We start from the raw sequence: 15056 nt of genomic DNA, 5'->3' as shown, positions 1-15056 counted from the left end.
ATTTCAAAGACTAACCATCCATCCAGACGTCAAGTACAAACCTCATAGGAGAGCAAATTCACAGAAATAATCAGCACTACTGAGAAGTTTGCTGCACAAGAGCCACTTAAAAATAATAATAATACAGCTGTAAATACATGTGACTCTGGCTGCTCTAAGCAGCATTTTATTTTAGCTTGCCACTAGCTCAGACCTTTCAGAGCACTATTTAAATTATTCCTCATACAGTACCTGTCCTTGTGCTATGTCAAACTATTTTCTAGTCACCAAAGCAGAAATATTACAACACCTTCTGAATTGCCAGCAGAGAGCCATCTAAATCAAGATCAAAAGGTGTGTTTCAAATCAACACCGCAGAAGAAATTGGAAGTTAGAAACGTATTCAGAGGAAAAGTGTTGTACATTGTGTCATGTGTCATCTTTCCTAAGAGCCTTGGTCTTGGAGGAAGCTCCACCGAGGCAGAAGCCCCAGCCCATGCGGTATCCCCAGCAGAAGCTGAGTCTCAGGGCAGGGAAGGATTTGTTGAGCTGGACTCAGCTGACACAGCCCCTGCTCGTGCTGAGAGCTCAAGAGGTAACAGAGGAAATGGATTCAATCTTCTCACTCAACTACACTGTGATTTTCAAAATATTTTAATGAAATCGATTTCACAGCAGCAGTTTAACTTCTTTCACCCTCCCAAAAGTGATCAGTGAGACTGTACTGTCCCCTTCAAAACAGAAAGGATCTTAAACACTCAACTCATTGGTTCAAGTTTCCTTGTATCCTTCAAGAGACTTTTTGGAGACAGGAGTCAGACTGAAGATGCCACAAACACCAAAGACTTCTAATTCAACACTTGGGAGCAGTTTCTCTCAGGCCAACAGTCCCAATTCCTATCATGACTTGACTACACAGGGCAGTGCAGCGTGAGTACTAACAGCCTGGGAAATTTAATTGCAAGGTACAAATTCAGGTCGTAACAGACAACAGAACTGACATACACGATGTTGTCAATGAACTGACATACACGATGTTGTCAATGAACTGACATACACGATGTTGTCAATGAACTGACATACACGATGTTGTCAATGAACTGACATACACGATGTTGTCAATGAACTTCTCATCCACATCTCACCTCTCAAACATTTTCCTGGGCTGTTGGAGTGTAAACCCTACTGCCCACACTCAAAACGCACCCGAACAGCAGATTTCCTCATTACAGCAATTTTTCTCTAGTTCCATTGCATGAACTCCAGTTTTGGGGTTTTCTTGTTTGGGTGTTTTTTGAGGGGAAGGATGCAAGGAAGGAAAGAATTCCTCCAAAAGCAAAGATGATCATGTGCAGCATCTGATTTTAGGGGCTATAGAGGCAGAAATTTCAGATAAGGCTACAGAAGGTAAAAACCATGAAAAAATGGCACCTGCGGATCTTTTTCTTTCATGGGAAAGAGCAGGAGAAAACTGACCCAAATACAAGAGTCCCAATGTCACACCAATTCAAAACTGAAGTTATTCTTTAGTAAAAGAACAAACAAGTACGGCATATGAATTGATTGGGTTTTTGTCCAAACCCACAAATTTTTGGGCTGAGAAACATGATGTTTTTCAAGCCTATCCCAAATAACCATGCATCAGCTTTGGGGATATCCGATTTTAGAAGAAGAAACATTCCTATGAACTATCATTAAAATAACATTTTTCCAGTTCACAAAAACCGGTAGAGAATCTGGAGCAATGTTGGAAGCAGTCACAGGTTGAAGGAGTTGAAGTATTTCATCTCATTTTAAAAGCGCGCTGGATGGAAGGCAGCCATCTCCAGTGTGCTGCTGGCCTGAAAGCCAGCGGAGAACCTGGATCCCGTTCAGCCACCAGAAAGCTTCAAAGGACATTGTGCTTTGGCATCAGGACTCACCAGGCAGCTGGTCGGTGTCCAGCAGGGCAGCTGGGGTCCTTTTAGGAAAGTTCTACAACAGGCATCACTTTGCTTCTTTTGAACTGTGTGAACTCCTCTAAAACTCCCTGTATATAACCACTTTTCTTCAGAAGAACTAGGAGTACATAAGGTACCCGAATATATTCACTAAAATGTTGCAAAATCTTTGTCTATTGAGTGGAGGACACAGCAAAGATTAAGGACAATGAAAATACAATCTCTGCTGAAGAGGTAATATCCACTCACATTGTTCGGGAATCCAGCACCAGCTCATAGGCCATAGTTTAGATTATATGGACAAGCAAATTCTTGCTTACTTAACTATCATGCAGATTTTAACCTGTCAGAAGAAATAAGACAAAAAACAGAAGAAAAAAGAAAATCTGACTCATTTCCATAGGGGCATTTAGTACACGAGCAGAGTCTGTTCTTTTAACATTACTCAGCAACCTACTTTACAAAAATGAGTTTCCAAAAAATCAAGCTAGAACACACCTATTGCTTTAATGGGCCAAAGTTTTATAGCAACCTGTTTCAACATAGTTAACAGTCTTTTTGACAATAATAAAGCCTAAGCTTTGATACATACAGAGAATGCTGATAAAAGTATTCTTTATGCTGCTGTTTCCACTGTTCTCTAGTTCTCTGCCCAAAAGTGACTCACTAAACAACCAACATGAGATGATGTAAGGCACCCAACTGCTTTTAGTACTGGGCGCAGATGTGTATGACCAGCTATGCCTCTGTTTTCCCAAGCTGTAGAGCAAAGATAAGCCCAAATAGCTTCATTCTAGAATAAGATAATCATGCAAGCAATGGTGAAGACAGAAGTCAACTGTGCTGCTTGAGAAAACGATATTCTCCAAAGGAAACTCCAAGAAGAATCTTCTTTTGAACAGGTGAGGTAAAAGGAAGCAACACCATGATTAATTCCTGTCAGGTACAGGCATCATGCAATACAGACGATTGTTTGGAACAACAATTGCAGAAATAGCGTTTGCTGCAGATTCAGCTTTCAAACGCATAGTGAAGCGCTTAGTTTCTTCTCAGAACATTCTATTTGTTTTAGTTTGCATGAACCTACAGCTTTACAGAACACAGGGCTGAACAACTCCCTTCAGCAAGCTTTCCCTCCCCAGCTATTTCTACATCATCTGAAAGCCTACTGATAAAAATGTCAGCCTTTTAAAGCAGGCTCTCCCATCTCAAGCAAAGCCTCATTTCACTTTATATTAATGATGCTATTTTTTGTGTTCATGTATTTAATTGAAAGCTGATGAGTGATATTCTTTAACAGAGCCATCAAAATGAAAACCAAGTGCAAGGAATGCGAAAGCAAGCCTGAAAATGCAATCAAGAAACAAAAAATGGTTACGGCAGTCATTAAATGAAAAGGCCAGTAGAGAAATCCAGGCGTAACAAGGACAGAACACAAGCATTTCACATCCCTGTTCTCACAGGAGCTGAGACTCCAATTAAAATCATTTTCCAGGACATGCAGAATACAAGTGACTGAGCCTTATTTATCCCCTGCTCTACCCCAAAACAGTCAGCACAAACTTCCCTTCTGTAATAAGGAAACTCTCAATCTCCAACATCTGCTTTTTGGAAACATGACTTTCAGAAATACTTAAATTTGCGATGGAGACAGTTGCTGCTACAGTGCTGCTGTCTTAATTATATGCACTAGTAGAACCATTATTGTTTTTTTTAAGATGTGTAAGGGTAGAACTTTTGTTTGATAAGCTTCCGGAGTCAGCTCAGATAAGCTGAAGGACACTACTGACAACGCTATTAAAATTTGCATCTGTTCTCCCACTGGAAAACCAGTCAGGCATAGACATGCCGTGTTCACCTACATCTGGGCACTGCACACCACAAACCCCATTTGAGAAGCCACATTCAGCTTCCCCTATAACATTGATAATGATACAGCAGGACTGGTATCTAAGCAAACACTGCCCTTGAGATCAGAACCCTGTATTTTCCAAATTACAATTATAGTATCGCTTCCCTAAAACAAGGGTTTGCAAATTATATATAAGAAAATAGAAACTATAATGAATAAATACACTTTTCCCCTTGAATACTTGTCTCACTCATAGCAACAGCAGTGCTGCTTTTGCAAAGCAGACTAAACTAAGCGGCCTAGAGATTATTGCTGCCCCCCCCCCCATAATTATTAAAAGATTTTGTAGCAACAGCATTGTTACAGCAAGTGTCAGCACATGAGGTAAGGAAGAGTAATATTCTTGGAAAACAATGCTTGGGTCAAGTTATAGATGCGGTTGGTCATATTTGGGCCTAACAGGCTTCAAAATGGTAGGTTTCTTATAGCTTTAGGACAAACACTTTTTCTGTTATTTGCTCCTAGAGCCCATTCTACATTAGTAAACCTACTTTAAACTTGTGGGTTTCTTCATAACCCACGCAAATGGAACTAACCTCTAATTTGTAGTTGAGCCAAATATCTTTGCTGACATCTGTATCTGAAATCCCAGCGGAACACTCTTACTGATTTTCATCGAAGTGTGACAAAATGTATTCAGTGATTACACATTTTATCATCAACACTACTGATAATATATCCCAGATCTACAGAGGGAAAGACATTACTTAGTCCTACTAATGAGAAGCAGGTTAATAGATAGGTAGTTATTGTGGTAACTTTTGTAGTCAATTCAACATCTTCCATTCAAAAACTTCCGGCAGTAACAACTTTTGCAGACCTGAACAGAAGTTAAATAAAAACTAAATTCAATCCAGTAACACATTTCCTTGTCTTTTCAGACAGCAAGACACACAGCAAGAACAAACATACAAATGAACCCGACAGCCAGTTTTCTAATGCCAGAATCAGCATATGATGCTGCTATGGCCATAGTACTCTGAATTAATCCCGATTAGAAAACTTAGAAGCTACTATGTTAGCTATATGCAACTGGTGGTTCCAGTTTTGTCTTTAGACACTGAAAGTTAGTTAGTTGCACCTAGTATTATTTGCCACATATAGATCCTACTTTATGCCAGTGATACATTTTATTATGCATTGATACATGCACGCAGAAGGGAAACGTCCTAGGTAACAGGAGTCACCCTGCTGGTTGTCACCACTGTTGCTCCTGTATTAGCTGTACTGCTCTAAGGCAAGCTTTGCAAAGCTGGCAGAACTGAATCCCTAATGCCAACGCTCTATTTAGGAGAACTGTCTCACTCCTATGTTTAGGATGGATTACAAGCTAGCAGAAAGCTTGCAATCCCGTGTTGCCTGACCCTGCCTCTGCTGGAGTTGGGGAAAACTCACGTGTGAGAGAGGTATCAGCTTTATTAATTTGGGGCTTTTGAGCAAGTCTTCTAGCAAAGACGCTTCAAGACCTGCTCTGAGCATCCACTTACACCTACAACCCCAGACAGAAAACAGGAGCGCACTGATGAGCCGGTGCAGGTGCACTGAGGCCTGGCAGGAGCTGTGGCTGCACTGCAGGCTGCCTGCCATCATGGGATTTTATTTCTGCATTATTATTGGGCAACGCTAAGGTGGGTATTAAGACAGCCTGACGAGACAAATTAAAGGTCTACCGGCCATTAACAAGAAACAGTATCCCCACCCTTGAATTAGAGGTTATGGGTGACACTGCACATTATGTTCACCTTGCTTTTGTCTTCTGCCTGAAGTTTAGATGAACTAAAATGTCATCAAGAGCAGTCACGCACGATTTGAGACACTTGGCTCCTGGTATCAGCCCATGCCCAGTACTGCAGCATAAAGACCAACCAGGGATCTCTTCATGCAAGTTCTGCGGACAAAAGACCACGCTGCCCCTTTTGGCAGTGGGGACACTTGCCACATATTGTTAGTTTGTGCACTGCTGAGAAAACATATTGCCACCATTCAGCTGCTCAGGCACTCCAGCCACCGGGTGGGGGACCGCTATACTGAAAACCTTCACAAATTTTTGTTGGAAGTGGGCCAAATGGAGTTGCGGTTGTTACCGGGTGCAAATGCAGAGACTTTATCCCAAGGCATGCCAAGTGTTTCAGCCTTCCAAATAAATTCCTCCACATTCCCCTTAGGGATGACCTATCATCCCGGTCCAGAAAACACTTTCCTACCCCACTTTGCACAAGGAAAATGCAGACTACCCCTGCCATGCTCTCCCTTCCCCTGCCATGCTCTCCCTTCCCCTGCAATTTAAAAGTTATAGTGCTACAAAATCAGGACAAACACATGGGACCATCCCATGCATCATTCCCAGCTCTGGCTCTTCCAGAGGATCAGCATATAACGTTAAGTCCTTTCACTCGCTGGTGTTCAGACCATGCAGAGCCTTGATCCCTGACTAGAGGTCTTCCATGATGGAAATACTGGTATTATTAATGACAGATGCATCGCTTATTAATGTGAATTTCCAAAGGCTGTATGGTCGAATTCCTGCAGAAATACTGAAAAGTTGTTTTCTGATGAGTTCAGTTAGGCCAGCTCACACTATGCCATTTAAAGAGCTTTAATTGTTTTTAAGAAAAAACCCCCACAATTGTTTTAAGTCACCTACAATGGAACTGGGGTTTTTGTTCACTTGATACAAGCAAAAACTACTACTAACCTCATGAATTGTTAAAATCAAAAGCATTTACAAGAAAGATACTCTCTGCAATTCACAGAAGCAAGCAAACAGATTTGACTGAACTTTATGCTTTCAGGAATAACTTCTAAAAATAGGTAGTGTCAGCTATGCAAGAATTTAACAAGTAGTGGCCAGTATTGTGCATCTGAGATTGGTCCAGTTTTAAAAGCAGAATTACCAGAGGAAGTGAATACAGGTCCTTAAGATCCAAAAACCTCAGGATGATCACCTACCTCCTCCTCTTTTAATTAAAGTACCACACACCTAAGGAGAGAAAAAAAGAGCTCACTCCGCTGAAACAAAGAGATTAAACCACACTTGGAGATACAAGCCACAAATCAATCACAGACTGAAAAGCGCATTTCAAAAATCTAACAGTACATGCCTCACAGAAGATACCACTTAGAAGTGGTTATTTGCTACCAATTTCTCTGCAGGCTAAGATTTTTTTGATGCATATTTTACTGTACTTTCTGGCTGTACAGATCAGAGACCTGAGAACATAAAGGCTCTTCAATTATCTTACTGCCCTCAGCCTCTTACACTCATACAGGTATAGATACAGTTTCAGCAGTACCCATTTATTGCTTGCTTTAACTCATGACCAAAAAAAGGGTCAACCTCTTCTCTTCATAAGCATTCCCTCACTCTTCAGACATAAAAAAAACTTTCTGTCCTATCTAAAAACTTCAGGCAAGTGAGGAGACAACACATTTCTTCATTTTCAGCATGGGCAATCCATCAGGGGAAGAAAAAAGTTGCACCAAACCCTTTTGAATGAGGTTATTAAACGTTATCAAAGTAACAGTGCCTCCAGGGATGGATTCCAGCCTGTTCCCAAGTATTATCCCCCAGCACCGACACCCAGAGCCACCACACACCTCATCTGTCAACGCTGAAACAGAGCTGGGGAGAAACGGGTCTCAGAGCCTGTAAAAGCGATTAAACTGGAACTGAACGGAGGTGGGTAAATCACTGCCATCAAAGTGTTACAGGCGCATAAAGGCACACAGGTGAAGAGGCTAATAAAAATGCTTCTAGAGAAGTGAATGCAGCCGAAAAATACGGTTTTCAATAAAGACTTAAAAAAAGGAGACTCGGGAGAGGGGCTGCGAGCAGCTCTTCTCCTCCTGCCTCCTTCCACCTCCCAAAGGGCACCATCAATAGCAGCTATCCTCCCAGCTCCCCCAAAAAACAATATTAAAACACTTCAGCCCAGGAGACAGCGGGTTCAAGTCCCTGCAAAGTTTATGCGGGCATCAAAGTTTAACTCCAGATAATTCCCACACACCCCCACCCCCCATAGATTCCCTCTCCTTTTCCCAACGGGAAAAGTCTGCAAGGAGGAGGGAGGGGAGAGAAGGTAGGAATGAAAGGCTTGGGGGAACACGGGCAGGTTTCGGCTCCCTACCTGGAGGGTCCATTTCAATGTAAAATATCAGCTCAGTGGAATAGGGCATCATCACTTCCCGCCAGTCCGTGTCATCGCGGTCCATATCCCACACCGTGTTGTACATCGCGACAGGCAAGTCCCGGCAGGTTTATAAATAAGAGATTGGCTTGCGCGGCTTTTAACGGAAGGGAAAAAGATATATATATATAAAGGAACGGGGGGAAAGCCCGAGGAGAATCCACACCGTTCTAAAATAACACTTAGGGCCAAAAAAAAAAAAAAATTAAAAAAAAAATCGCAAAATTAATTTAAAAAATCCACACGAGCAACCTCAGCAGCTGCCCTGCAGGAACTAAGATAGGTAGTTATATAGATAAATAACATAAAGACAGAGTGCTTCTTTTTGTTTAAAAAGACACCTTTCCACAGAAAAGCCACTTTCCTGAATTCTCTCTAAAAATCGCCATTTTCGGGATACTTGTAAAACACCGGGCTGAAAGCAAAACAAAACGCCCGCACAAAAGGGGAGGGAGGGAGGGTGAGGAGAAGCGGACAAAAAGGGGAGATGTCGGTCTCTTGGATGAATTCTTTCCGCCGGCGGAGGAGAAGGGAGGGGGCGGCGGGCAACAATAACGGCGGGTGCGGAGCCCGAGCGGGGCGGGCAGCGCTGGGGGCCGCTCGGCCCGCGCTCCCCGCCGGCTCGGCCGAGCTCAGCGCCGGGCGGGCAGCCCGCGGCAGCGTCGCCCGCCGTGCCCAGCTGGCAGCCCCGCGCGGCGCAGGCGGCGGCCCCGGGCGGCTCCGGCAGCTCGCAGCCCCGAGCTCTCTGCGGCTCCGCCGGCCCCGCTCGGTTTCATTTTAAGAGGCTCTGAGGGGCCCAACCGTCGCCAACCGCCTCTTGCCGAGGACAAGGCCACGCCCCCCCGGCGCCGCGCGGGAGGGGCCCCGGGGGCGGGGCTTCGCGCCGGCTTTTTAACCCCTTCGAGGAGGACGGAGGGAGGGGGCTGTGTGAGCGGGCGCTTCCATGGGGCAGAGGTGGGGGTGGGCAAAAAAAAATAATAAATCATAAGGGGAAAAGTCTCTCTTCGTGAAGGCGAGACATGCTCAGGAAGAAAGCTTGGCACAAACTACAGAGCTACACTTTTCTGACTTTCTCCCCGCTCTCCTTCGCCACTTCGGCCGCCTCTCTCGCCTTCTTTTCCTAGCGATCCCCCCCTCTTCTGAGGCGGGCAGGGGAGGTGGTAGGTCCCTCGGCTGGCCTGTCGCCAAGGGGCTGCTGCCGTGGAGCACGCGCAGGGGGCGGGGGGAGTCGAGCCCAGTTGCCAGAGCTGCTGTCTTTGTCTGAGGGAGCAGCGAACGCCGGGATTGGCAGAGAGCTCCGGCCGGTCCACCCAATCAGCTGGCGGCGAAGCCGGCCGGCTCGATGACGATTGGTTGGGAGCCCCGGTTACTAAGCGGGACAAAGAAAGGCGAGCGCTGAGGCGGAGAGGGGGGACGGGGCTGAGGGGCTGCACGGGCACTCCGGCCGGGCAGGTCCGGGGCTGGGCCTGCGGCCCCCGCTACAGCCGGCCCCACCGCTAGTGGTGGGGCATCGACCCCTGCCCACACCCACGGGGAGCCGCGTCCCCCCGGGCCGGTGTCCCGCAGCTACGCTGCAGCCAGGAGCGGCCCCTCTTTTGAGATGGGGTGTGAGGGACAGGCCCGGGAGGCCTTTGGCTGGTAGAGCCGTTGTCCCCGTCCCTGGCTGGGGCCTGGGCTGGCCGGCCCCGCTGCACCACCTGCCTGCCCTGCTGTTCCTGCAGCCCGAAATACGGGTTCTCCTCCACCGCCTGAGTTCTGCAGGCCCTTTGGATTCCAAATTACAACCTGAGCATTTCAACGGGTGCCATAACCATCTGCTAAGTCTGCTCTTTCTAGTGACATAACCGTGGGGGGGGCGGGCGGGAGGCAGAGAAGGCACCCAACCGGGTGGCTGCCTTGCACAAAATTGGGGATCAATCTGAGCTGCAAACACACCCAACGCTGAACCTCAGCCTGCCTGCGGCTGGCCAGACTCAGCCCGCAGCCCACACGCACCATCGGGAGGCAGAAATGCAGCCAGCTCGGCAGCCGGCCTTGGTGTCAGTGCGGCCAGGCGTACTTAAAGAAAGGTAAAGTGACAGTTGTTGGGAGATTAGGGAAAAGCCCTTTCCAGAGACTTCCAAAGAGTGTTGCGGGCACAAGGAGGGACAAGCACCTTGATCTGCTCTGGGGATGTCAGGGAATGTTAGAAAACCCAGCACTGAAGTTGTCCGCTTTATTTGCATTTTAAAGCATGGAAGAGTAAGTTATGAATAATTTCTCCTGCTCTAGCACTAGGTAGACAGCTCCTGAAAACATTCTCCTGTCTTAGGTGAGCTGGAGGGTGATGGCAACACTGAATAACTGAAATGCTATACCCAGCGTAAGAGTGTGTGCGAAGAGCTGGGCACAGAGAATCTGAGCTTCGCTGATATATCACAACTTCCATATATCCACAACTTCCAAGCAATTGAGAGCAGCACTGCTCCAGTAATAGAGCTCCTTGAGGGATGGACAGCTGCAGAGGAGCACAGAGCTTTGACTCAAATAACTCACTGGAGATAAATTAATTTTATATCCCCATCCATGGACTGATTAATCCATGAGAGCCAGATACGATTCCTTTTTCTAATTTTTAAATTAAATTTCTTGGGCTGGCACAATATATCAGCTCAAGCTTGCTCAAAGTGAAATGCCCTCCCAAAGTGCACCTCCCTCCCAGCGAAATCTAAGTTGGTACCGGGGGTACAAACCGTCCGCTGCCCACGATGGGGCATGGAACAGGGCTGCAGAGCAGCCCCGCAAGGGCCGGCTGGTTGGTGCACGGGAAGATGCTTCTTTGCAGACCCCATGATGCTGAGAAATGGGGCTGCCATCGCTACCGGAGCCCCCAAACTTAGATTAGCAGCTCTAGAAGTGGGGGGAAGGAGGGAGAGAGGGTTGAAATTCTTTCTCCCCCTTCCTGCACCTCATTATAAGTTCCACCCACATAAGACCTAATTACTTGGCTTTTATGCTGGCAAAGTGGATTTCATCCTTGCTGTTTCCCATGGTGGTTGCCTTCATTTTCATGGCGGCACTGATGGCTACAGCTTATTGATGTTTTCGCTTTAGTGATTTAAAGCAGAATACATTTTGTTATTAGCACTGGTTTCTCTCATTGCTGCTTTAATCAAAGATGCAATTTAAGGCAAAGGATTGTGTGTAATGGTAAACAGTAGGGTAATGCCTTGAGAGAACAGAATATTAATGTATTTTTATTTCTCAAAACTGTGCTTATGATATATCCAGGATTACTTGGCTCCCAACATGCACGCATGGGGCACTCCCTTTCCTGCCACACCACCTGCCTTGCAATGGGGGCAAGCAGTTGTGTGCATGTGCATGTGGCGGGGGAGAGGGAGGCACATGTGCTGCCTTACACACCGCAAAATCCCCTCTGCCCGTCTGTCTGTCCTCCACAGGCACAAACTCTGAGCATCCAGTGTCACGGCAGCGCCCTTGGGGAACAGAAACACAACCACGAGCACGCCGAGCGCTCAGGGATGCTCAAGGTCTGACTAGATCAACGCGAGTCGGGACATTCGAACACTGAAATAAAACAACAGTGATAATGACAATGCTTTACCAGGGGGCACAGTGCTCTAGAAAGGGTTCTGGTGAGGAGCAGCCCCTGCAGCCCTGCGCCAGCCGAGAGGCAAACACGGCGTCTGCTGCCTCCCCAATGACATCCCCCATCGATGGCCATGCATTTGCTCACTTTCATTTCCTTGGATCTGACAATTTGCATTTCAAGGCAAGATTAAATATTGAAGTTTTGAGAGCTTCCATGTGCTTCAGGAGGAGCCGAATGCACCCGCGCTGGAACAGGCTGAACACAGAAAAGCCATTTGTGCCAAACTGCTTGGTTTCCTCTTTGCCGAGCCATGATAATGTGATATCCGACAGCTGAATGTAGGCCACAACAGGCTTTTATAGTTGGAGGGGTGGAGGAGGGAGGGGGGCTGAATCCACCGTGCTGCCAGCCAAATGCACGAAAATGATGAGAGATTTTTGGGGCAGACTGGAGACTCCTGGCTACTCCCAAGATGCAAACATTGGCTTCAGCATTAGCACAAGCTCAGGGCCTGCTGGAGGGGAGCCTGTAGAAGGTAGAGCTGCATTCTCATCGGAACGGATGACTCCCCAGCCGGCAGTAAATGCTACGTGAAATTACTAGCCTTGCGCTGCACAGACACCAGGATTTGTGGAGTATCTGCCGTAATTGGTGGCCAGCTTCCCATGGGGGTGGCCACATCTTGCAAGAAACTGCACGAGAAGAACCGGTCGCAGCAGTTTGGTTTAGTTAACAGATGATTCCTGCCTGTTTCTCACCTCCTGGTGATGAGGAGTCGAGGGGAGGGTCAGCCTGCTTGGGCTCAGATGCTGCCTCTGGGGTCTCAGCGCTCCAAGCTCGACCTGGGGCTTGCTGGCAGGAGAAGAGATGGTGGGAAAGGCAGAGGTTCATCCTGTCATCCTGCACCAGCGTGGTGCTGGCAGCATGGGAAAGGCACAAGAACCATCTTTCCCTTGAATTCTACAATCTGAATCTCAAAAATACCCCAGGACCACAAAGCATTTGCCTGAATATTAAGAGTATTAACCCCTGCGTGGGCAAAGTAGCAGCAGTTTCCTTCCCTGGATCCTCCTGCACCTTAATGTGAAATGTAATGGGTGCTTTTAACCAGGATTGTGCTGTCTCCTCTGTGCTTTAGAGTCATTTTATGTGTTAAGGGGCTGCAACACAGTTGCCTCGCTCCACCCCAGATGCAGCCGCATTTCTGTGGTGAGAAAGAACTCTGGCAAGTGTGCTGAAGTCGGGTGCCTTGGTTTGAAAATTATACATTGCATTAAAAACCTGTATTAAAGAATAATATGTGGTCTGCAAAAACATTCAAGTGAAACACTTCAGTGTTAGGAAGTGTCTTATTTACAGCTGTCGGAGCAGCTCATGCCCTCTTCCCTTCTCTGTCCACACAACAAGCAAAGAGGTCAAAATAGGGGCTCACGTACGCGAAGGTCGTAGCACAACGCATGCACGGAGTTGAGCTTGCGAGGAATCATACATGAGGCATTTCCTAACTTAAAAGGACTTGGCTTTGCTTTGTAAACAGTGTTTTTTTAACATAGGAAATAACAACCAAAAAAAAACCCCTTTTCAATAAATGTCTACGACTTAGGTTATTGCAGCTGGCCCTGAGGTATCCCTCAGCAAGGTTTGGACTGGCCTGTCCTCCCTGCTCCAGAAGTTTCTCCCCCCAAAATTGAAGGAATCGCAGTTGGGGCTGGAAGCAGAAGCCGCTCACCTGCGAGGGGAGAGGAGCGTGTGTGGCTTTTGCCACCAGGCAGCAAATGCCGGCCCCGTGCTCTGCACACGGGTGTCCGGGGCGGACACGTCTGTGCCGAAGGTGCCCGGGGATGGGTGCGCGAGGGGGTGGGCACGGGGGGGTGAGGGAAAGGACACGCCGCGCTGAGCTGTGCTGAATTGCTGCTTTGGCAGACAGCACCAGGCCAGCTCTTTAGAAAGTTCACGTTCAGTTATTGTTTTGACAGCCTGCCAAAGTTTTCCTGAGGAATGCAGGCAGCAGAAGGGAAATGGCCATTTTCAAACTTGTGTGTTTTTTTTTTTTTTATAACTCAGCCAAACCAGAATGGAATTTCATGGGAAAAGCGAAAGGTACATCTCTAGCCTCGGGGCATCGTCGCTGCCAAATTTCAGAGGCTGGCTGCGAACAATGGAGGTGTCGGAGCATCTCCAGAGCAGCGCACACTTGCACGCGCTCGCGTGTGCTCACGCACACTCACACACACCCTGGAAGCATCTTTTCTAATGGGAAAGCGCTCCCACCATACACCAAACACCCCCAGAAGACTGACATTAACCCATAATGCTTAAAAAATATAAAGTATCCATGGTTTAAAAGCAGAAGACAAAGCCAGTCTGCAGCTGATGAAAGGTTTGTGATTTGGCCTTGGGAGGACGCTTGGGTCCTTTCCCACCCCAATCCCAGCTTGCAGCCAGCTGCACACAGTGCTGCAGCGACCCCGCAGCCATGGCGGGGGGGACCTCCCGTGTCCCCACACACTCTTCACTGTGTCAGTCGCGGAGCCGCAGGGTATTTTGGCAGGTCTCCCTACCCCGAGCAAGGGCAGGAGGTTGCAACCTCCCGTCCTCCTCCTGCTCCACAGAGGCGGCCGAGCAGCCGGTGAGCCGGGCTCCAGCGCTGCGGCACCCCGAGGTCTGCGGGGCCAGGGAACTGGGCTGGGGAGCTGCCAGTTACCTTATATTTTCCAGTACACTAATTCTTCTTGTCATCTTGCCAGTGACAGAGAGAGTTAAACAGAGCAATCCATTAAAGAAGCAGCCTGACAGACTGATTGTTAAGGGTTTCAGCGATCCCCATTTACACTGGCTTGAAAAAAATTTTGCCTCGAGCAGCTCCAATTACAGAATTATCGGACCACACTCTGGTCCCTTTGTGGTCCCTTTGTGCACTTCGCATCTCTGTCATCGTTCCAGGCCTCTCTCTATTGAGTTGCTTGGAAATGGGGAGCAAAATGGAAGGAGACTTGTAACAAGTTCAGAGAAATTAGAGGGGGAAAAAAGAGAGAAAAAAGGCACCCCCTCAATTCTAATGTCCTAAACCAGGACATTTTTGAAATGTAACACTGTATAGGAATTTAAAATATTTTTCACTTCCTCTCTTCGTTGCTTTAATGCACTGGAACTACTTGCTTAGATTTTTTTTTCCAAGGAATGTACAATAACCACTCTGTAAATTCCTCAGGTCTGATTTTAAGAGGAACTGTAGAACTTTATTCATGGAGGAAAAAAATAATCCCAACGCCTTCCTGCAATAACTCTTTCTCTTCACTAAACATGGCAGCAAGTGTTTTGATCACAGCCAGTGATGCAGGCGGCAGGAAGAGGAAATCAACGGCGGGTCTAGGAAGAGGGAGGTCTTGTCCCTGTCCTGCTGCCGTCCCACTTGGTGACCATCGGGCTGAGTTGCCAGCACC

The 15056-nt window shown here is 47.1% G+C and overlaps 1 protein-coding gene across 4 annotated transcripts in view; it reads right to left on the bottom strand.

The window, feature by feature from the left end:
• Nucleotides 1-15056, bottom strand: part of LOC309440353 (phosphatidylinositol 3-kinase regulatory subunit gamma) — a gene marked incomplete at its 5' end in the record, with an annotated part of 77122 nt that overhangs the window by 23843 nt on the left and 38223 nt on the right. The window contains 2 exons of one of the 4 annotated variants that reach the window (XM_082053881.1): nucleotides 6781-6811; nucleotides 7959-8814. The exons of 1 other annotated variant lie outside the window; for it this stretch is intronic. Coding sequence is in view for 1 of the 3 variants with exons in the window: in XM_082053880.1 (XP_081910006.1) it covers nucleotides 7959-8064 (106 nt within the window). Of the gene's footprint in view, nucleotides 1-6780; nucleotides 6812-7958; nucleotides 8817-15056 lie in introns of those variants that run through there. 2 more of the 4 variants (XM_082053880.1, XM_082053882.1) reach the window with 2 other exon arrangements.

The sequence above is a fragment of the Streptopelia decaocto genome (assembly GCF_964273445.1).
Source record: "Streptopelia decaocto genome assembly, chromosome: 5".
Lineage (NCBI taxonomy): Eukaryota > Metazoa > Chordata > Aves > Columbiformes > Columbidae > Streptopelia > Streptopelia decaocto.
The sequence above is the reverse complement of the archived record's forward strand: the minus strand, read 5'-3'. Positions and strand labels throughout refer to the sequence as shown.